At 35.8% G+C, this 22,870-nt stretch overlaps 1 protein-coding gene across 7 annotated transcripts in view; it reads right to left on the bottom strand.

Annotated features, from left to right (window-relative positions):
- Positions 1-1,605: 1,605 nt before the first annotated feature.
- CUL5 (cullin 5) overlaps positions 1,606-22,870 on the bottom strand; it is an 88,070-nt gene continuing 66,805 nt past the window's right edge. For 6 of the 7 annotated variants that reach the window (XM_084975951.1, XM_084975952.1, XM_005667298.4 and 3 more), the window contains 8 exons: positions 17,452-17,584; positions 16,242-16,373; positions 13,452-13,575; positions 12,912-13,087; positions 12,210-12,371; positions 10,664-10,782; positions 9,575-9,698; positions 1,606-5,213 (listed from right to left, as the gene is read on the bottom strand). In XM_084975951.1, the coding sequence (XP_084832077.1) occupies positions 5,019-5,213; positions 9,575-9,698; positions 10,664-10,782; positions 12,210-12,371; positions 12,912-13,087; positions 13,452-13,575; positions 16,242-16,373; positions 17,452-17,584 (1,165 nt within the window). In that variant the 3' untranslated portion in view covers positions 1,606-5,018. Of the gene's footprint in view, positions 5,214-9,574; positions 9,699-10,663; positions 10,783-12,209; positions 12,372-12,911; positions 13,088-13,451; positions 13,576-16,241; positions 16,374-17,451; positions 17,585-21,202; positions 22,700-22,870 lie in introns of those variants that run through there. The other variant, XR_014815181.1, reaches the window with a different exon arrangement.

Below are 22,870 nucleotides of genomic sequence, written 5' to 3'. Positions count from 1 at the left end.
GTCAAATACTCTCTTACCAGATACCAAGGAGGTGCTTACTACTCCAAGAGAGAGGAGCATAAGCACTGTCAGTTTCAGAAGCACGCTCCCCCCCTCCCCAAACACAGGATAAATTCAGTTACGAGGGAGAGTAGATCTCCGTTCCCTGTTTCAAACCAGCTTGTCTGAAAAAGCCCACATGAGCGCTTGGGATTAAATAGAAGATTGAGGTGGTTGCTTAGGGTGTTTGGGTGCGAGGAGCCTAAAGTAGCCTCACAGAAAATACCCACGACTCCCAAAGCCCCCCAAAGAGCTAAATGGTAGATTTCCTGTTGCAGCTGTGAAGGGTACATAAGTCAGCTGAACTGAAGCTGGGGAAACTGAGTTTCACATACATGTCATGAGGCCTTTCCTTTGTGGGCATGAGGCCCACCAGACCATATGAAGCCCAGGAGAGAAGGGGTGAAGGGAACAGTCCTGGAAGTGACAAGCCTTTAACCACACATTTATGAAAAGATAACTGAATTTGACTGAGTTTAGGTGAAGATGACTAGATTAGCCCCTAGCCTGGGAACCTCCATATGCCATGGGAGTGGTCCCAGAAAAAGGCAAAAAGACAAAACAAACAAACAAAAAGACAAAAACAAAAAACAAAGTCCAATGTTGAGTTTAAGATCATATGAAGTGCTATGGACTGAATTTGTATCTCTCCAAAAGTTCTATGTTGAAACCTAATTTTCAGCGGGATGTTATTGGGAGATGGAGCCTTTGCTCTAGAAGGTAATTAGCTGGAGCCCTTGGGAATGGGACTAGTCCTCTATAAAGAAGACCCTGAGAGCTCTCTAAAGCCTCTTTCTGCCAAGTGAGGGTTGGAGAAGTTAGCAGTTGGCAATATGAAAAAGATTCCTCACCAGAACCAACCATGCTACCACGTGGGTCTCAGATTTGAGCCTCTAAAACCAAAAGTTTCTGTTGGTTTCTAAGCCATCCACTCTATGGTACTTTGTTACAAAGACTAAGACACAATCCATCTTCATAACCTTATGACTAAGCTATCTCTAGCTTTGAAATTTAAACATTTCACAAACTTCAAATACATACAAAACATGACATAATTTGTTTTATATTTTTTTACCACATCTTTGTCATCCGGAAGTTCCAGAGCCAGGGACCAAACCCAGGCCATAGCAGTGACAATTCAGGATCCTTAACCTGGAGATATAAAATTTAAATTTTGGTTATGACATGGCCTATCTAAAAAGAATGCATTAATCACTTTAGGGTTTGAAAATTTTGAATTCTTCCAGGCATGATAACCCTATGTTTACTATCATCAATTGAAAAGCTACATTCATGATAGCCTTTTCCTTTTTTTTAAGCCATAGCAGTAACCAGTCAGCAGTGACAATGCTGGGTCCTTAACACTGAACTAGCAGGAAACTTCTCAAAAGCTTCCATTTTAAACTAGAATTTGAAATTTAAAAGCAATGAGTTACTTTTCATATTTCTCATTCTTAAGTCTGCCTGACGTTTACTATTTTACTAGGAAATATATATCTATTGCTATTTAAAACTCTTGAAACTATTTAACAGTAGAACATCAACATTTTCTGGATAGGTGAAAGCTTTTATATTACATTTTTATTTTGCAAGAAAATAAATTATACAACTTAAAAAATAAAATCCAAAAATTAAGCAGTTCATCAAAATATTTCAGCCTACTGCATACAGAAACTGCTACCATTTAAAATTGTACAGCATTATCATCTCAGTTTGTAGTGGCACACATTCGAAATCTTATTTACCATACAAGGATAGAGTACAACTTAGGAACTCAAATTTGTTCAACACTCCAGACAACACACATAGTGTAGATGACAGGAAAGCTCTCAATGTGATGTTTATTTCACAAACATGACCTTGGAAGAGTTTATTAGATAGCATCCCAGTCATTCACATGAAAATAGGAAAAAAAAAAAATGTTGAGTTTAAGACAGCAAATCTTTCTGGAAAACTAGCAAATCTTTCACCCAAATTGAATTTTTAAAATCTGCCCTTTGAGCAGGGCCAATAACATGCTACTGCAAATAATGCAAAATACTTTTAAACTACTCTGGTCATATTTTGTATTAAATTTAATAAAAGGTAAAAATAAGAGAGTTAACATTTCATTTTTGGAAATTTCAACATTTATGCACAAAATAAGAGATTTAAATAAAATTTGACAGAATGCAGGGACCCCTCCAGTAAGTGTAAAAATTGGAAGACTTCAGAATTTATTTCAAGATCCTCATTAAACCATTGGAACAGTAATAGTCTAAATATTTAACTCACTGTAAGCATTATAATTGTTCTGTATTTTTACCTTGTAAGTATTGTTTCCTGTCTACTTACTCTGCAATGATATGGCAACAAAGGTTAACATTTTCCAGATGGCTCCATCTTGACACTAGAAGACGAACATTCAAAGCTTAAATTAACCTTTAAGTTTCCTACTGCCATATTGCTCATGAAGAAAACATATACGTGTATGTATATATAGTTTCCCCTTAACTATGACAGGTTTCATCCCTGCTCAGAGAGCACTAATTTTAGGGCACACTAGAAAAAAGGGACTTAAAGGAAACGAACTGTGATCCTGTACCTTCAGCAAATTACTGGTACACTTTTTCTTCAGATTCTTTTCTTTTAAATTAGCAAATTTTCAAAATATATTTAAAGAAAATTCAACAATGGTATAGGCACCTTGTTAACTAAATGGTTTTCATAAACACCGGAAAGTAGTTAAGATAAACTTTTGTATACACAACGAAAAAATGATGAAAGCTGTTAAGTACATAGTATTTGCTGCCGCTCTATTCCCCAAAATACAATTACGACATAATTAGCTATTTAAAAATTTATAAAATTTAATAGAAAACTTTGCTATGGATTTAGAGTTACCCACTTTTGCATTAAATTTTGCCTTTATAAATCAAAACATTGTGGCTCTCATTCTTAAATTAAATGACTAAAAAGATTAGACATGCCAAAAAAGTTCTGAGAATAATTCTGGTTTAAAACAACAATAATCTTAAACTTTAAGAAATGGCCTGTAGTTTTTCCTTCCATTGCTTACTCTTTTGGCATTCTTGTATTGGATAAGCAAATATGCCATATCAAACTATTCATTAAAATAAGGGTCAGAATTTTTACCAAATTATCACATTTTTAAATTTTCAATTTTGTGTACTGGTAACAGTCATCTAATTAGAGAAAACAGTGAGTACTAATTTAGTTTAATTCATCACAATATGCTTGATCTAATAATTTGACACATGCTACCTTAGAGCTCAAGTGTAAGATTTTTAAATTAGAAACAAAATTCCAATTTCCTACGAGTTTCAGAATAGGCATTTGACTATAACCAGCAAAATCTTAAATGTTTTAAGTTTGCTCTCTTGCCTTTCAGCAGGAAGCTCACAAAGCTTCTTGGGACTGGGGACAGATTCCATGAAATGCTCTTGAAAGCACCCTGCAATAATACTGTATGTCTTTCAACACTCCAGCACTCCACTTCCTACTATCATCAAAATCATTTAATATAATACTATCACATAAAATATAAAATAATTTGCCAGAAAATTTGAAACGTGCACCACAATGAATAAAATCCATGTTGAGCCATTCTTTCCCAATGAGGAGTAAGTTTTTTCTCAAGTTGTTCATGTCCTCATGTCCTAAAATTTCCACTACTCTGGGTATTCAGTTGCCAGCAACTAGTAAGTTGCTACTTTGGATTGACTGAAAGGAACAAGGTAAGTGTTGCCTTCTGAACATTTTTTAAAATTTTTATTTTTAAAATATATAAATATATATGTACATACATTTGGCAAGTTTACAGCTCATACTCAGAATGCAACAATTTTGCTTATGTTTTCCAGGTCTTACATTGTGGCTTTTCTCTTCCTCCTGGGTGACTGATACCTAATTATTACCTTTTAAAACAGAGTATCTTCCTTTTCAGAAACATGAGGGTATAAAATCCTCATCATGAGACTTTAAAATTTCAAAATATTTCTATACTACAGATTAAGAAGTCAGTTACATAACTGTATTATATTAGAGCAGGAGATTTCTGTCTTATTTTTAATAAATTTGAATGTGGCATAATAAATATTAGGTATATAAATATTAAGTGTCCTAGTAAACACTTAATATGCTTGTTTTGCTCTTTTGCAAATTGAAATGATCTACCTATCTCCATACTTTTTTTGAACTGAAATAACAATATAATCTTCACTTTTTCAAAACAAGCTCTCCAGCCATATAAGGGAGAAAAAACCAAAAAACCCTATCATTTAACAACAAACAACAAAAACAATAGTCTCCTGCTTAAAGAAAGTCAACATTTTTAAGTTGGAAAAATTTAATACCATTTTTAAGTCACCATTAAAATCATTATTATACTGAAGCAATCTTTGAACAAAAAATTTGATACTATTAAATTCTTATCTTTCCAACTACATCTGCCCTGTCCCAATGTTGTGTAGACCAGCTCACTCTTTCGATCAAAAGAAACCAAGAGTGCTACTTCTAGTTTTAATTGCATTTTTAAAACAAAACATAACAGCGTTTTTCAGTGCACAAACATCTGAAGATCCTTCCTTGTGCAAGTACATTTTTGTAAGAGAGGATAAAAAGAGAAACAAACCAAAAAAAAAAAAAAAAAGCAACAAGAACCCCACTTTCACCCTTCCCAACGGCATTTCTTCTTGTGGGTATAAATCAGATTTATTTTTCAAAGTTCATAGTGGGCTCTTCATGAATGCAAGTTTCTCCACAAAACAGCATGCTGTTAATGAGTGTGCAACATGAAGGGGATGCCACCATGCTGACTAATGGGATTGGCAAAGTAGAGTTGTTTTGTTAGGTAAGGCAGATTTTAATATTTATGTAATCAAAGTCCAGATAAACCTTCCTCCAGCACAAACTGTAACAACTTTTCTGCCCAAGCACTTCAAAATTTGGGTTCTTAATATTGTCCAAAATATTCAAAATTATGCCATATATATGAAAGTGTTGATATCGGATTCATCTCTTCTGATGTATTTGTGCTCTATTAGCCATTCTATTTGCTCTTTTATCATTTTCTTTTGTGGTAAGAACATGTTTTTCAAAATTTCTACTAATTCAGTCTGCAGCTGAGCATTACTAATTTTCTTTCTCATCTTCATTATTTGTATGATAGCTTCCTAAAAGAAAAAATAAAAATGAAATATGAAATTATTTTAAGTAAAACAAAAACAAAAAATGACTTTTTGTGCATTTCATTCTCTATCCAACATCTATTCAAATGATTACCAATCAATGGACTAATCTTGAGACCAGTACCTTTTACTTAACAAAAATAGCTTTTCTTTTCACTCTGAAAAATAAAATCTGGATATAATGGAGATTTTAAAAAATAAGGAAAAGCAAAATTACCCATAACCTCTCTGCTGAAAGAAAATCACATCTAATTGTGATTTCTTTTTATTCTTTTTTTTCACACTATATATGTTTAAAATTTTTCCCTTACCTGTGAACACAGTGTATACCTGGTATTGAATTAAGAATTAACTATGATACAAAAAATTCCTTATACATATTTTGTCCCTTTTACTCACCATTATTATTTTGTATAGTAGCAAAGGCCAGATGATTGTTTTACTTATTTTTTAATTTTTATTTATATTTTTATTTTGCATTTTAGGGCCACACCCATGGCACATGGAGGTTCCCAGGCTAGGGGCTGAATCGGAGCTACAGCTGTCGGCCTACGCCACAGCCACAGCAACGAGGGATCTGAGCCACATCTGCAACCTACACCACAGATCACAGCAACCCTAGATCTTTACCGCACTGAGCGAGGCCAGGGATCGAACCCACAGCTGAATGGATGCTAGTTGGGTTTGTTAACTGCTGAGCCACGACGGAACTCCTGTGTCTGTTTTAAAAATTAATTATTACTACTCTTTATCTTTGGTTTGTACTAAGTCAGGTGTTTTAATATTCTACAATAATAAGCACTTTTCATCTAAGTCAATTTTATCAATGGTTTCCTTGGTGATTTCTTTAATTACTATTAAGTTTGTAATAAGGACAATTAGAAAATTACTATTCTCTTTTGCCTTTTCCAGTATAAGCTGTCTCCATAGTCAAAAAAAGGCATTCGTCTGTCTTAGCGGAGATTAGAATTCGTTACAAAAGAAATGTAAAAACAGAAAATGTGCTGATACTTTAACACAAGGCAATTATCTTGGGAGTCATGGACCATCCAGCATGAGAAAAGTACCTTCAACTTCCCTTGTACAGACATGAGAATTCCTACACTACCACCAGGAGGTCAGGTGAATTCCTGCCATTGTCAGTTATGTCCAGACCCAGGCTCTTGATCAGAGGTTTATGTAAAGGGTCCAGATAAACAGAAAGAGAGGGAAAAAGTCTGTCCCTTCAGGCACTTGTACATTACAGAAACCAGGAAGGAGGCGAGGAATAACCTTGAATATCCCTATTTCTCCTATTCTAGCTTTAGTAGAGGTGAAGGTGGTGGTTGTATTAGAGATGTTAAGAGAAAAAAAGAGACCACAGGAGTTCCGGCCCTGGTCCCCATCTAATACGTTGGAGGTCACTTGAACAGTGGCATGATATCATGGAAATAACCTGCACTCCTGAAACACTCTTAGTTCCCACACTATGCAGATAGAGTTTAGAGAGGGAATCCTTTAACAGGAGATGGTAACGACAGTGTGCCATGTATGCCAGGGGCCATAATGAAGATACAGTAAAGTCTCAAAGGGCTCAAGAGCTCAGTAAGAGCAGAGAACAAGCAGCCAGAGTAGGAAAGAGGCCATGTGGTCTTTACCAACGAAAAGAATAAGTCATAGTTCATCTGCTACACACATCAGCAACAGATAGCAACAGAAAGTCAAATTCCCATAGGTGACAGATAAAGCACTCCATGGCTGACAAGAGCAAGCACCCAAAACACTGTCTAGAATACTGTTCTACTGCCATATAGATATGACAATCCCTTCACTGTCATTATGAGGTCAAGGGGATCTCTCTCAACCTCAATACATCCAGATGCCATTTATGAAAACAACAAAGAATGGGGATGGATGGAGTAGAATCAGGGAAAAGTAAAACAGTCTTAACATCAGCTAAAGGGACATTAGCATTATCTAAAGGGACTTGGATGAGTAAACTGGGCATAATTATGAATCAGTTTTAGACAAAATAGAAAACTTCATTTTCTCTGTCCATCTTGCAGTATGACTATACTCACCTTTCCATTCCATATCTCAACTCTAATCCATCAGCATTTATCCTGGTATAGCCAAACTAGGAATATATCACCCTTTTTCTCCCAGAAGTAAAATTTCCCAAAATCTCTTAATAATATATTCCCTTTCCATGGGCCATGGAAATTATTTCCTTTATTGCAAAGTTCATCTACACTTATATAATAGGTTTAATTTTGAGTTACTTTCTTCAATTAATCTGTCACAGTTTTATTTTTAGATATTTTTAAATAAGTTTTTGTTTTGTTTTGTTTTGTTTGCTTTTTAGGGCCGCACCCGAGGCATACGGAAGTTCCCAGGGTAGGGGTCAAATGAGAGTTACGGCTGTCAGCCTATGCCACAGCCACAGCAACGCAGGATCTGAGCCACTTCTGTGACCTTTAGCACAGCTCACAGCAATGCCGGATCCTTAACCCATTGAGCAAGGCCAGGGATTGAACCCCCATCCTCATGGATCCTAGTTGGGTCTGTTACCACTGAGCCACAACGAGAACTCCCTAAATAAGTTTTAATATTTGAGACAAGCAAGTTCTACCACCACTGACACTTTATTCTTAATTTTTTTTAACATTCTCAATCACTCTCACTTATTTATTCTTTGTCATAAAACTGGGACTCACTTTTTTAAAATTCCAAAAATATTCCTAGTTGAATTTTTACATGAAATTCAGTAAACTTGGTACTAGTATGTGAAAAGCTAATTGAAGTTATTCAGCCTGACCACTTAACAATATGGTATTTCATGTTTTAAACTCTTTTGTTTTTCTTTTTCTTTTTTTTTTTTTCTTTTTGGCTGTGCTCGTGGCAATGTGGAAGTTCCTGGCCCAGGGATAAAACCGGTGCCACAGCAGTAACCCAAGAAGCTGCAGTGACAATGCTGAATCCTTAACCCACTGTGCCACAAAACTCAAAAATTTCATGTTAAGCAAAAGAAGCCATATACAAAGAATACATCATCTGATTCTATTTATATGAATACAGAGAACAGGCAAAACTCAGCAATGGAGAGAGGAATCAGGTGGGTTGAAGAGAGAGACTGGCTGGATAAGAAACATGAGGAAATTACTGGGGTGACAGAAATGGTCTGTATTTTATGAGGTCATGGTCATACAAGTACACACATTTAGTAAAACACACTGAAAACTACAAAATATGCATTATGTAGTACTATATTATACCTCAATAAAAACATTTAGTAAGAGAAAAAAAGAATATCATCTTTTTCTTTATTCTTAACTCCTTTTGAATTTCTCAGGTGAAGTCCTTTCTTCACATAGGTTCTACACACTGGTTTTTAAAGAAATGCCTGTAAATTCCATGGTTTCTTCTTTTATTTTTTTCAGTTTATGTGTTTATTGATAAATAGAACAGCATCTGATTTTTATTTTTTCTCTGCTCCTTTATCATATTATATATGATCTGTAAGTAGTGAAAATTTTTAATCTTTTCCTCATTTCCTATTTGATAGCATTGGCCAATAGTTTCAAGATTAAATGAAAGTGGTAAAAGTGGAATAATTTGGGGTTTTTTTTTTGGTCTTTTTGTCTTTTGAGGGCCGCACCCATGGCATAATGGAGATTTCCAGGCTAGGGTTATAATTGGAGCTGTTGCTGCCAGCCTATGCCAGAGCCACAGCAAAGCAGGATCCAAGCAGCATCTGCGACCTACATCACAGCGCATGGCAACACTGGATCCTTAACCCACTGAGCGAGGCCAGGGATCAAACCTGCAACCTCATGGTTCCTACTTGGATTCATTTCCACTGAGCCATGATGGGAACTCTGGAATAATTTGGTTTTAATCAGTGTATTTCTAAAGTTAATACAGTCATGCATTAGTTTGAAATAGGTATTCTTTATCATGTTCAGAAAGTATCATAATGTTAGTTTTAAAATGTTTCCTGATTTCACACTACAATGGAATCAGAAGTCTTATAATTAAATAAAATTTTAAATATTCAATCCTAGAATTGTAACTTGCTGCTGAAATATATTTATTCTTTTTGACATATGGTCAAAGAGAGGCATAACCTAAAACCAAGGTATTGCCCAACCAAAAAAATCCACTAGAGACCATGAGGTCACATAGGCATCTCTTCCAGCAACTAAGAGAATGCTATTAATACAACTTTTAAATTTGAGTAAAATAAAAATTAGCTCTTCTGTACAAAAAGTCTGAATACCTATATTTCTTTAATTTCAAAAAAGAATTTGAAGATTAAAAAAAGCAACGTTTTTCAAAATTTAGACATTCTTCTTAACATTACAAACCTGGGTTCTCAGTATTCTTAGTTGAACTATTCCTTCATTCTCCTCTTCTCTCATCCTTTCTGTAGTGAGCTGTAAGCGTCCAATCAAGTTGATTTTACCCCTTTTCTGAACTTTTGCATTTTTTCTATGAAAACATTAAATCAAATATTTTACAGTGAAAGGTCTTTTAAACATATTATAGCAACAACATCTAAAAGAATACTCTAAAAATTAATATTTAGCAACTGTTACAGGAAAACAACCAACATATAGCTTTATTAAAAAGAACTGTACAATTTCCCTCAAAGATGATAAAAGCTCTGTTAATGAAATAAGAAATACTCCCCATAATAACAAAGTTAATATAATTTATACTGCTATGAAAATGACTAGGCAACTGAAGATATGTGAGTTGTAATTCAGTATATTTTCTCACTGGATTTCAAGGAAAAGTTTCTGCTATATGGAGTTCCTGGTGGCCTAGCAGTTAAGGATTTAGCATTGTCACTCTGTGGCTTGGGTTTGATCCCAAACCTGGGAACTTCCTTGTGCTGTGATACCACCAAAAAAAAAAAAAAAAAAAAAAAAAAAAAAAAAAAAAAATCTACGTAGATAAAGCTGCTTTAGAGTGCAAAAGGATGCTTATTTAATTAATTATTTTTAAGTTGAGAATTATGTTTTATTTGGGGGACTTACTGAAGTCTTGTTTTGTTTACTTTTTTATTTTTGGCTGCACCCACAATATGCAAAAGTTCCCAGGCCAGGGACTGAACCCATGTCATAGCAGCAACCCAAGTTACTGCAGTTACAATGCCAGACCCTTAACCTGTTCAGCCACATAGAACCTCCAGATGTTTATTTTAAAGACGAAAAGTAATACAGTATAATGTCAGATAAAAATGTATCCATGAAAAATAGGTAAAGAAGTAATTAACACTGCCAGGTCATTAATATTTATAATAAACAAATAAATGGTAAAAAATCTAAAGTGATGATAGTATACAGGTATGTTTTAAATATCATATAAGGAAAATAATTATTTTGCTAAAAACAAAACATTAAAATTCAAACAAGGTATTTTTATTTTATATCAACCAACATAAACCTTACATTAAACTGAACTCCTGGTTCACTGAGAAGAGGGTACCTTCTGTAAAGTCTTTGGGTGAGTTGACTTGAGGTTCGTACAACAAAACTTGCCGTTTGAGCTTTGGGAAAGCTACTAAAGACTATTGAGAATAAAGAGAAAACAATTAGTTTCTATCCACAGTATAAAATACCAAGATCAATTCTCCAACATAACCAATATAGGTGAGAAAAGATTATGAGCACAAATTCATAATTCATACTTTTATTTGGTATTTCCACAAATATAACAACGTAAATGCACAACGAGGAAAAAAAAAATGAGGAGAAAAAAGTTGGTTATGAGGAAGTAATAAGTGCTCTCTTTATAACAGGATCAAAAAAATGACCACAGCAAACACCACTGCCAGTTATAAAAGAACTGTTCCTCTCTAGGTAACAATTTATTTTGGAACTCTTTTTTTTTTTTTTTTTTTTTTTGGTCTTTTTAGCTATTTCTTGGGCCGCTCCCACGGCATATGGAGGTTCCCAGGCTAGGAGTCGAATCAGAGCTGTAGCCACCGGCCTACGCCAGAGCCACAGCAATGCAGGATCCGAGCCGCATCTGCAACCTACACCACAGCTCATGGCAACGCTGGGTCGTTAACCCACTGAGCAAGGGCAGGGACCGAACCCGCAACCTCATGGTTCCTAGTCGGATTCGTTAACCACTGCGCCACGACGGGAACTCCTATTTTGGAACTTTTAAGAGGTCTGTGGAGTAGGGGCAAAATACAGTTTTTTTTTTTTTTTCCTTGGCCACATTTGTGACCTGTGGCAGTCCCTGAGACAGGGACCAAACCCACGTCACAGCAGTGACCTGAACCACTGCAGTAACAAGACTGGATCCTTAACCCACTGTGCCACAGGGGAACTCCAAAAAATGAAGTTCTGAACAGGAGACTAATAAGCACATTTTATGAGATTTAAAAGGACAAGGTTTTCCAATTCTTAGAATTCTGGTTATCACAAAATCTTTGGATACATTCTCTACATGAAATCTCTGGTCATGTTCTTCACAGGTAATATTTAAATACCAACTCAATCTTTTTCTCACTCTCTTTTTGCCATTCTCTGTCTTAGGAACTTGCTTATTTTCTTTTTTCTTTCTTTTTTTTTTTTGGCTTTTTGCCATTTCTTGGGCCGCTCTCATGGCACATGGAGGTTCCCAGGCTAGGGGTCTAATCAGAGCTGTTAGCTGCCAGCCTACGCCAGAGCCGCAGCAACGTGGGATCCGAGCAGCATCTGCAACCTACACCACAGCTCATGGCAATGCCGGATCCTTAACCCACTGAGCAAGGGCAGGGATGGAACCCACAACCTCATGGTTCCTAGTCGAATTCGTTAACCATTGCGCCACGACAGGAACTCCCTTATTTTCAATTTATTTTTCCATAAATACTTCATTTGTATATTTTTCCTGGTTAAAAGTCATTTGAAACTGCTATAAATTCACAAGCTTATTATAAGCAAACACAACCTCTTGCTACATGAGAAAATGCAATTCTAAAAACAAACATAAAAAACTAACCCATAAAGTTCTTCTAAGCTCAGCATCAGGGAGTTCAGTTGCAAGTTTCAGATTTTCAAAACTGATTTTCTCTCTGGGTCTTTGGTTCCATGCAAACAATACAGCCAGCTGAAATGTTGTTACCTCCAAATCATATTGACCTACTTCATTCTTAAATGTTATCTACAATAGATAAAATAATTTAAAAGAATAAGAATCTCTTGATGATTACTAACTACCTACTATAATATCTCTTATATGAGAATATATATAAAAAGGACAGTGAGTTCTCTTCCTTTCTTATATGGTAATAAAAACACTAGCAGACCTTAATAACTGCCCAGAGTAAAGGCTTATCTCTCAGGTCTCTTGAGCAAAATGTGGCCATGTGACCAAGTTCTAACCAATGAGATTTGAGTTGGAAATAATGGGGGAAACTTCTAAAAGTTGCCTTAAAGGAAACTATATTCATCTTTCCTTTTCTGTTGAGCTGGAAGACAGATATAGTAAGGATCATACTGGATTCTTCAGGCAAGGAAATACCTTAAGGATGGTGGTATAACAAGAAGCCTATGTCCCTAACTTTATGGAATAGATCCACTATACCTGCCCAAACTTTCACTTGTGAGAGAAGCAAAGATCTATCTTGTTAAAGCAAATCTTATTTGGAGTCCTGCTACTTTCAGCCAAACCAATATCTGAACCAACACACCATCTACTTACAATTCCATTTGACATGAGATGATGCCAATGTAATTTTCTACCACTATGATTTTTTTTGTAGAATTCTTCTACTTCAGGTATCAAATCCTCCAGTTCAGTAGGAAGTGAGACAAAGACTTTTTCAGAACTTCTTGACCAGGCACCAGCATTAAGAATTTTTATATTAACTGAATCAGCTATAGGAAAGAAGATCAGAAAGTATTAAGCCAATACTCTTGACAATGGATAATTTTTTTTAACAATGATTTTTATTTTTTCCATTATAGCTGGTTTACAAACAATGGATCAAATTTAAAATACAAACACAGAGGGTAAGTTTGGTGAAAAATAAATAAAGACTAAAGATTTTGTTTAAAAGTGTCTGTTTGTTTCAAATTAAGAATTAGCAAATCTAAATTCTGCTTTGCAGGATATTGTCAAAGAATGTGGGCTCTGAATATCTTTATATCTATTACTCCTTAAACATTTTTAATTTACTAGAAAACAAAGATATTCTTTTTTTAAAGTTAAAAAAAAATGTATGTAATTATAAAATAATACCTGGTAAAGCCAATTTATTATTTTTGTGCATTTCCTTAAAAGCTTGGTTCAAATCTTCAGATACTTTTATGTCCTGAAACATTCTAGCAAGTTTGTTTACATAATCTGCTGGCATACCAACTTCCTATGAAAACCAAAGACAGAAGAAGTAATAAATAATACATAATCTGATAAACTATTAGGAAAAATTATAATGTAAAACTAAGTGTTAGATGTTTTAATATAAATTTTTTTCTTTTATTTATTAGAATGTTTATAATCTAATACCTATTACATTTTATTCTTAGAAAATAAACAGAATATTCAGGCAATCCTGGCATTCTGTGCATGAATCCAGGATGCATTAATTTCAGTTACCACAATATAGTTAAATAACACCGGCCCCCCAACAACACACTTCAACTTTCAATTACCATTACATATTAAATGAGGGTAATACATAAAGCACAAATGTAACCTCTAGCTCCTCAATCTAAAAATCATCAACAAATAACAGGCACATCGTATCAGTCACCAGTCACAATACTTCTTTCAAAATCTGTTACCAGTTTATTATTCAGCTCACCTATGGATAGCAAAGCATGTATTTTCTTGCATTCATGTCTTTGAGGGATAAATCCACATAACATTTTACCAAAATGAATAACTAAAAGAGGTAACTGGGCAAGAAAGATGATAAAAGTATACCTCCCCAAAAAAGAAGAAAATAATGTTGGAAATGAAAATAAAACAGAGGCGTTCCCTTCGTGGCTCAGTGGTTAAGGAGCCTGACTAGGAACCATGAGGCTGCGGGTTTGATCCCTGGCCTCACTCGGTGGATTAAGAATCTGGCGTTGCCATGAGCTGTGGTGTAGGTAGCAGACACAGCTTGGTTCTGGCATTGCTGTGGCCATGGCATAGGCCAGCAGCTGTAGCTCTGATCCGACCCCTAGCCTGGGAACCTCTATATGCCTCAGGTGAGGCCCTAAGAAGCAAAATAAATAAATAAACACAATTAAAAAAAAAAAAAAGAGTTCTTTTATATTCTAGATATAGTATCAGACATAAGTATTATAAATATTTTCCTAACTACTCTTTTCTTTTTGTTTGTTTGTTTGTTTTTTAAATGGCTGCATTTGTGGCATATGGAAGTTCCCAAGATAGGGGTCAAATTAGAGCTATAGCTGAGACTTATGCCGCAGCCATGATCTGAGGCGCATCCGCAATCTACAAGGAAACACTGGGTCCTTAAACTACCAAGTAAGGCCAGGGATCGAACCTACATTCTCAGAGACAACAATGGGTCCTTAACACGCAAAGCCACAATAGGAACGCCACCAAGTTTTTTTATAAAGACATAAAACACTTTAAATCTGAAAATGAATGTTTTATAGTGTACTTTTCTTCTATATTTACAACAGATAGTAATTGTTTTTAATATTTTGACAAAAATTTCTAAGTCACGGAGTTCCCATTGTGGCTCAATGGTAACAAACCTGACTAGTATTCATGAGGATGTGGGTTTGATCCCTGGCCTTGCCCAGTGGGTTAAGGATCTGGCATTACTATGAGCTGTGGTGTAGGTCACAGTCAAGGCTTGGATCTGGCGTTGCTGTGGCTGTAGTGTAGACCAGCAGCTATAGCTCCAATTTGACCCCTAGCCAGGGAACATTCCTATGCCCTGGGTGAAGCTCTAAAAAGAAAAAAAAAAAAATTTAAGTCACAAAACAGTAATTGTTCCCACTGACTATTAATACTGAGATCAGCTGCACAGTCATTTTTAATATTCCACACTACCATGCAAAGCAGAGCTCTCTGAAAATCTGTAATGTGAAATATACATATAAATGAAAACCATATATATAACATATAACTATACACATTACAATGTTTTTGTTATATTATATATAAAATACCATAAAAATAAATGAAAGACATATTCATTGATGTTATGCTAATATAACTCAAATTCCATTAAATGAACTAAAAGGAAGAGACTTAAAATATTCTGTTATAAGAATTTAGTCTTAATTAGCATTGATCCTCCTAAACAGGCCATCACTTTTTACCTATTGGTTCCTTTTCCTTTACAGATGTACCTATTCACAAATATCTCTATGGACAAATATTTAGTACAAAAAACACCTAAAAAATGATTTGTCCAGAAGGTCAGTTCAAATGAGAGTGGAGATACAAAAAGACTGAAACAAGAGAAGCAAAGCAAGAGCAAAGGTGCTTTACTGAAAGTCTTTATTAAGGAGTTCCCTTCATGGCTCAGTGGTTAATGAACCTGACTAGTATCCATGAGGACAAGGGCTCGATCCCTGGCCTTGCTCAGTGGGTTAAGGATCCAGCATTACTGTGACCTACAGTGTAGGTCGGCAGCTATAGCTCCCATTCAACACCTAGCCTGGGAACCTCCGTATGCCCCAGGCGCACCTCTAAAAAGACCAAAAAAAAAGTCTTTATTAAAGTAATAGGATTTCCCATTGTGGTGCAACAGATCCAGTGCTAAGGTAAGCTGTGGTGTAGGTCACAGATTCGGCTCATATCCTGTGTTGCTGTGACTATGGCGTAGGCCAGCAGCTGTAGCTCTGATTTGACCCCTAGCCTGGGAACTTCAATGGCCCTGAAAAGCAAAAAAAAAAAAAAAAAAAAAAAAAGATAATATGCCTTACTTTATAAGAATATACTATATTCTTGTAAAATGTTCCTTTATTTCAACATTAACAATATCACCAAAAACCTAAGCACACATACGAACCATGTACTATCTTAAGAAAACCAAATATTTTTTAAACATTTACTTACTCTTAGCCACTCTACCATATTCTCTTCAATTTCACTATCAGCAGAGATGTCTAATATAAGACGGCGTGTCAAATGAGCTTTGTGGTATCTCATAAAAACGTCTTTGTTTTGTACATATTTAAGTACCAAGAGCTGTATAGAAAACAAAGTTTACTTTCATTTATATACACTCTTAACCACCACTCTCATTTAGAATTTTCTATATCCTCAACTGTCAAATTTCAGAAATTCATATCAGCATATACAGATAGTGACCTACAAAACTGTCCATCTCTGAAAAATAACCAGTCCTGACATACTACTTTAAAAGTTAGCAAATTTGAGATGGTAACCAAATAATCTTTTAATTTCTATAAACATCAATTTTTGAGATTTTATATTAAAACGAAATAAAATTTTACATGAAAGCCAATGGTTCTACCCCAATTCTTCCTTCCACGTATCTTCTTCACTTTTTTCTAACACTAATCTTCTAACTCTTTTTGTCTATACTTTCTCTATATCTTTCCTTACTAGTTTTTTCCTCTTTGGTTTCCTGAGCTTATATCATTATGCTAACAGCACAAATACAAATGAAAGAAATCAATTTTCTAATCTACACTCATTCATCCCTGGTTATTTATTCTGGGCTCTTACAAAAAGAAAGAAGTGAAAAACTCCCATTCTTTCAACTATCATCCCAAACACTATCAGCTAGTTCCATTCCCCGCCCCTCTCCCCCCACCTTTTGGTCCTTTAATAGGAGCTAGAATTTAACTTTTAAAAAGAATCAAGAAAGGAGAAGAATTAAATGCTGTTTGCCTTTCTGGCAGCTATAGAATAAAAATTTTCAGAAAGGAGCTCCCAATATGGTGCAATGGGCTGTGTCTCTGCAGCACTAGGACGCAGGTTCAATCTCTGGCCTGAAACAGTGGGTTAAAGGACGCAGAGTTGCTGCAGCTGTAGCAGAGGTCACAACTGTTTGGGATCTGATCCCTGGTCCAGGAACTCCATATGCCACAGGACAGCCAAAAAACAAAAAAAAATTTTTTCTCCCCAAGAAGAAAAATAATTGCTCTATAGAGACCCTCACTGGAAAAATGAATTTCATAATATTAGCTGCTTATAGATATACACTTTTAAAAAATGACACTATCACAGAAAGCCTTATAAACAAAACACAAATTCAAAGAAAATTTAAAATTCTGAAGTCAAAAGAAAACTTAAGTACCACTTCTTTAAGCTTTGCTTCAATCTCTTCAGAGGTTAGTTTTTTGCTTAATGGTGTTTTTCTTAGCAACATGTCACAATAATTGGCAAGCAGCTCAGGACATTTTGATTCAGGCTGAGTTTTTAATCCCACCCTAAAAACAAATCGAAAGAAGTTAATGAAAAACAACCAAATTGGCAAATATTTTTTCTAAGCCAATTTTTCACAAACAGATTTCTTGAATAAATTCAACACAACTGGAATCAGCAAGGCTACACCTAACATGCACAGTTTAAGGAGGCACCACTCTTAGGTTCCCAAAAGTGCACTTGTAGAGTGGGACCACCTTAAATTGTGAAAGCTTAGTGCTTCCTTGCCTCACTCTAGTGGCAGCTCTGTCAATGATCTTTCCTAGACTGTATTCAAACACTTCTTTATTCAACAATTTCAAAAAATTGTAAACCCTTGCATATTTGTAAGTTAACAGTGAAAACATTTATTAATGCATTAAGATAAAACTGTAAATTCACTCTCTGAAACATATACAATGTAACCTCAATTCCATAATGATATCAGCCATTTTTAAAAACCTATAAACACATTTCCTTAAACAATGAAGTTACATCTCTATTTCACTGTTCCAACAAAACTTTAAAACCACTGTATTGTACTCTATACCAGAAGGACTTGCACTTACACTTGATCCTATTTCTCTAAACTACATATGTAAATAAATTTAAATTCAACATTTTAAAACTAATTATGTATATATAAAATTAATTGTTAGCAGAAATGAGTTATCTAAATTACTGTAGGTCCACACCTAACCAAATCAACATAATTACATTGTGTGTGTATAAAACACATGCATATGCAAAATTTTTCAATGCATTCAACTGGATGAAATTTTTTTCTTCCCAATTATGAACTCAGGAATCATCACCAATTTTACTTCCATTTTTTATATTTTTATAAATGTCTTCTCCCTGAAAAATCTTAATCACATAAGTAAGCAGATAGGACCAGAAGAAGTTTTTCTTTTGATGTTATTCAATTCATTGAACACCTCCTGAGTTATTTGCTAAGAAACACATACTGATTAACAAAAAAAGTTCTTTTTTTTTTTTTTTTTTTTGTCTTTTTGCCATTTCTTGGGCCGCTCCTGGGGCATATGGAGGTTCTCAGGCTAGGGGTCGAATAGGAGCTGTAGCCACTGGCCTACACCAGAGCCACAGCAACATGGGATCCAAGCCGCGTCTGCAACCTACACCACAGCTCACAGCAACGCCGGATCCTTAACCCACTGAGCAAGGCCAGGGATCGAATCTGCAACCTCATGGTTCCTAGTCAGATTCATTAACCACTGTGCCATGACGGGAACTCCATAAAAAGAGTTATTTTCAATAATGGATCAAACTAGCCATTGAATGTTGAAAGCAAAGAATTAGAAACCACCTTGCAAAAAAAAATAAAATATGTAAACATTAGAAATTCATTTTGTGAACATCAATACAAATATTTCAAAAGATTCCTTTCTTACACAACTTGGAGGCTTTTTATAATCGAGGCAATACACCATATACTAAGAATGAAGAGAGGTGTATGTGCCTTTCTTTATTTAATAGAAAGAGTAATTCTGGAAAGAAGTAGAAACTGCAATGATACTTCCACCAGAGGACTCAAGTTTTAGAAAAAAGTAGATATGGAGTTCCTGTCGTGGCTCAGTGGTTAACAAACCCGACTAGTATCCATGTGGACATGAGTCCAATCCCTGGCCTCACGCAGTGCGTCAAGGATCCACCGTTGCCATGAGCTGTGGTGTCAAAGACACAGCTTGGATCCGGCATTGCTATGGCTGTGGCGTAGACCAGCAGCTATAGCTCTGATTCGACCCCTAGCCTGGGAACCTCCATATGCATCAGGTATGGCCCTGAAAAGACAAAAAAGAAAAAAAATAAATAAAAAAGTAGATGTGAGAGCTGAGGATTGAGAAAGTGATTTCCTTAAAAGTACCCACACTGGCATACTCTAGGGAAGTTTGAAGACCACTAACTTACTTCACAAGAATCTATCCATCTCCTCCAATCTGCCAGTGCCTAGCTTCTGCGTGAACTACTGTAATTAACTGCAGTGGTCTAGCTCCCTTCCTTCAACACAACCTGTTGAGAAGACAGCTGTCAGTCTTTTATTGTTTTTTCTTTGAAGATACTGTGTCATTCCCCCTGCTCTCCAGCTGCTTTAGTGTTTTTTATTTGTTTTTTTCTCCAGTTTTTAGCTGTTTTACTATGATGCGTTTAAGAATGGTTTGATTTGTATTTATCATGCTTGGGATTCAAAGAGGTGCTTTATTGTAAAGGTTGGCATCTTTTGTCAATTTCGAAAAATTTGGTCAACAGCTGGTGCCCCCTTTTCTATGATTCCAATTACATACTGCTATTGGTATTTTACCTTTTCTTAGGTAACAATTTCCACCTATCTGTTCATTAATATGTCATTTATTTGTTATAACTTATGCTTTATTTAAGATTATTGAGATAGTCACATAAAATTTATCCATTTAAAGTGTGCAATTCAATGTTTTGAGTATATTCATAACGTGCAATCATCATCAATATAAAATTTTAAAACATTTTCTTTCTTTTCTTTTATTTTTTTGTCTTTTGTCTTTTTAGGGCCACACTTGTGGCATATGGAGATTCCCAGGCTAGGGGTCGAATTGGAGCTATAGCTGCAGGCCTGCACCATAGCCACAGCAACACCAAATCTGAGCTGCATCTGCGACCTATACCACAGCTCACAGCAATGCCAAATCCTTAACAGACCAAACCAGGCCAGGGATGGAACCTGCAACCTCATGGTTCCTAGTTGGATTCGTCTTCTGCTGTGCCCTGACAAGAATTCCTAAAACATTTTCTTTACTCCAAAAGGAAACTCCATACTCATTCATTAGTAGTCAAATCTCATTCTCCAGCTATTCCTCTGTCCTAGTCCCTGTTTATAACTTTCTATCTCTATGAATTTCCTTATTCTGGACATTTCACATAAATGGAATCATATACTATGCCACCTTTTGTGACTGACACTTCTTACTTAGCATAATTTTTATGACTCATCCAGATCATAGCACATATCTGTTTATTCTTCCAAAAAATCATCTTTATATCAAGGTTAAATGCTTTCGTATATTAGCCACTTCAAGTGTACAATTCAGTGTCATTAAATGCATTCACAATGTTCTGCAAAAATCATGACTATGTCCAGGACTCTTTCATCATCCCAAAAAGAAACTCAATACTCATTAAAAAGTAACTTTCTTTCTTTTTCTTTCTTTCTATTTTTTTTTTTTTAAGGGCTACACCTACAACATATGGAAGTTCCCAGGCTAGGGGTCAAAGTGGAGCTACAGCCACTGGCCTATACCGCAGGCACAGCAACACCAGATCCAAGTCGCATCTGCGACCTACACCACAGCTCACTGTAACACTGGATCCTTAACCCACTGATGGAGGCCAGGGATGGAACCAGCATACTCATGGATACCAGTCAGATTAGGTTCAGATGAGCCATGGCAGGAACTCCTAAATAGTAACTTTCCATTCTCTTCTACCCCTAGCCCCTGGTGACATCTATTCTATTTTTTGTATCAAGAAATTTGCCTATTCTAGAAATCTCATATAAATGAAATCATACAAAATTTGTCCTTTTGTGTCTGGATTTTTTCACTTAGCATAATATTCTCCTTCACACTGTAGCATTATCAGAATGTCATTCCTTTATTTATTTATTTTTATTTTAATGATTTTTATTTTTTCCATTATAGCTGGTTTACAGTGTTCTGTCAACTTTCTACTGTACAGCAAGGTGACCCAGTCACACATACATATATACATTCTTTTTTCTCACATTATCATGCCCTTTTTATAACTAAGTAATATTCCATTTCATAGATATACCACATAGCTTATCCATGCATCAGATAATGGACATTTGCGTTGTTTCTATTTTGGGGCTGTTAAGAATAATGCTATGAACATTCACGTACAAGTCTTTGAGTGGATGTATATTTTCATTTCTCTTGGGTATATATACCTAGGAGTAGACCCAGCTCACATGTTACCTTACATCTTCACCAACACTTGTTAATGACTTTTTAATTTTAGCCATCCTAGTGGACATCAATGGTATTATCACTGTGGTTAAGCTATTAATCATAATTATTTTAAAGTTCATATTTACTAGCTCCAAAACTGGAATCATCTGAGAGTCTGCTTCTAAAATGATTTTTCTCTTAGTTGATCATAAGTTTCTTTGCCTTCACAACACTACTGATGTCAAACTGAATACTGGGCACTGCATATAAAAGAATCAGAGGCACCAGATGAGGTTTATCTTCCATTAAGAATGTGTTCACTCTTCATTCTGCTATGGCTGATCACTTTATTCCAATCAGGAACTATGTTGGTTCAAGGATGAACTGTAGTTTTGGTAAGACTCAGTCTACCTCTGGTTAGCCAATGAACCCAAGGAATGTTCCTCCTGGGATTTCAATTGTGAGCCTAGTGAGTTTTTTAATTCCAGTTCTGTGTGACCACCAAAAACTCTACTGTCCCCCATCAATACTGTCGAGCTGGAGCCAAATCTAGATTCTCAGTTGCTTCTTTTCAGGGAAACCCAGATATACAGCCTCAGCTAACCTCTGAAAGGTTCTTTCTCCTTCCTTCCTTCCTCCGTCCATCCCTTCCTTCTTTCTTCCTCTCTCTCTCTTTTTTTTTCCGATATTTTTAGTGCTACACATGCAGCATATAGAACTTCCCAGGCTAAGGGTCAAAATGGAGCTGCAGCTGCCAGCCACAGCCACAGCCACAGCAACACCAGATCCTAGCTGCATCTGTGACCTTCACCACAGCTCACAGCAATGCCAGGTCCTTAACCACTGAGCAGAGCCAGGGATCAAACCTGCATCCTCATAAATACTAGCTGGGTTTGTTACTGCTGAGCCACAATGGGAACTCCCTCTCTCTCTCATTTCTTTAATTTTCTAATACTTTGATCTAGTTGCTTCTGTAGCCTTTTTTTTTTTTTTTTTTTAAAAGACCATACCTTCAGCACATGGAGGCTCCCAGGCTAGGAGTCAAATTGGAGCTATAGCCCCTGACCCACACCACAGCCACAGCAACAGCAGATCTGAGCCACGTCTGCAACCCACACTTCAGTTTGCAGCAACACTGGATCCCCAAACTGCTGAGGGAGGCCAGGGATCGAACCCACACTCTCATGGACACCAGTCAGGTTCATTACCACTGAGCCTACAATGCGAACTCTGTTTCTGTAGCTTTTTAAATTTTAATTTCCTATTTTCTTTTTTTCAGCTGCACCTTTAGAATGCAGAAGTTCCTAGGCCACATATTACACCCATGCCACAATGGTGACAATCCTGTAT

Source organism: Sus scrofa, chromosome 9, assembly GCF_054392235.1.
Source record: "Sus scrofa isolate SSC_HxYL_T2T_F1_AM1 chromosome 9, Sscrofa_HxYL_maternal_Yorkshire_Landrace_v2.0, whole genome shotgun sequence".
NCBI classification, from domain to species: Eukaryota; Metazoa; Chordata; class Mammalia; order Artiodactyla; family Suidae; genus Sus; species Sus scrofa.
Note: the sequence above shows the minus strand (reverse complement) of the source record. Positions and strands in the feature narration are given on the sequence as shown.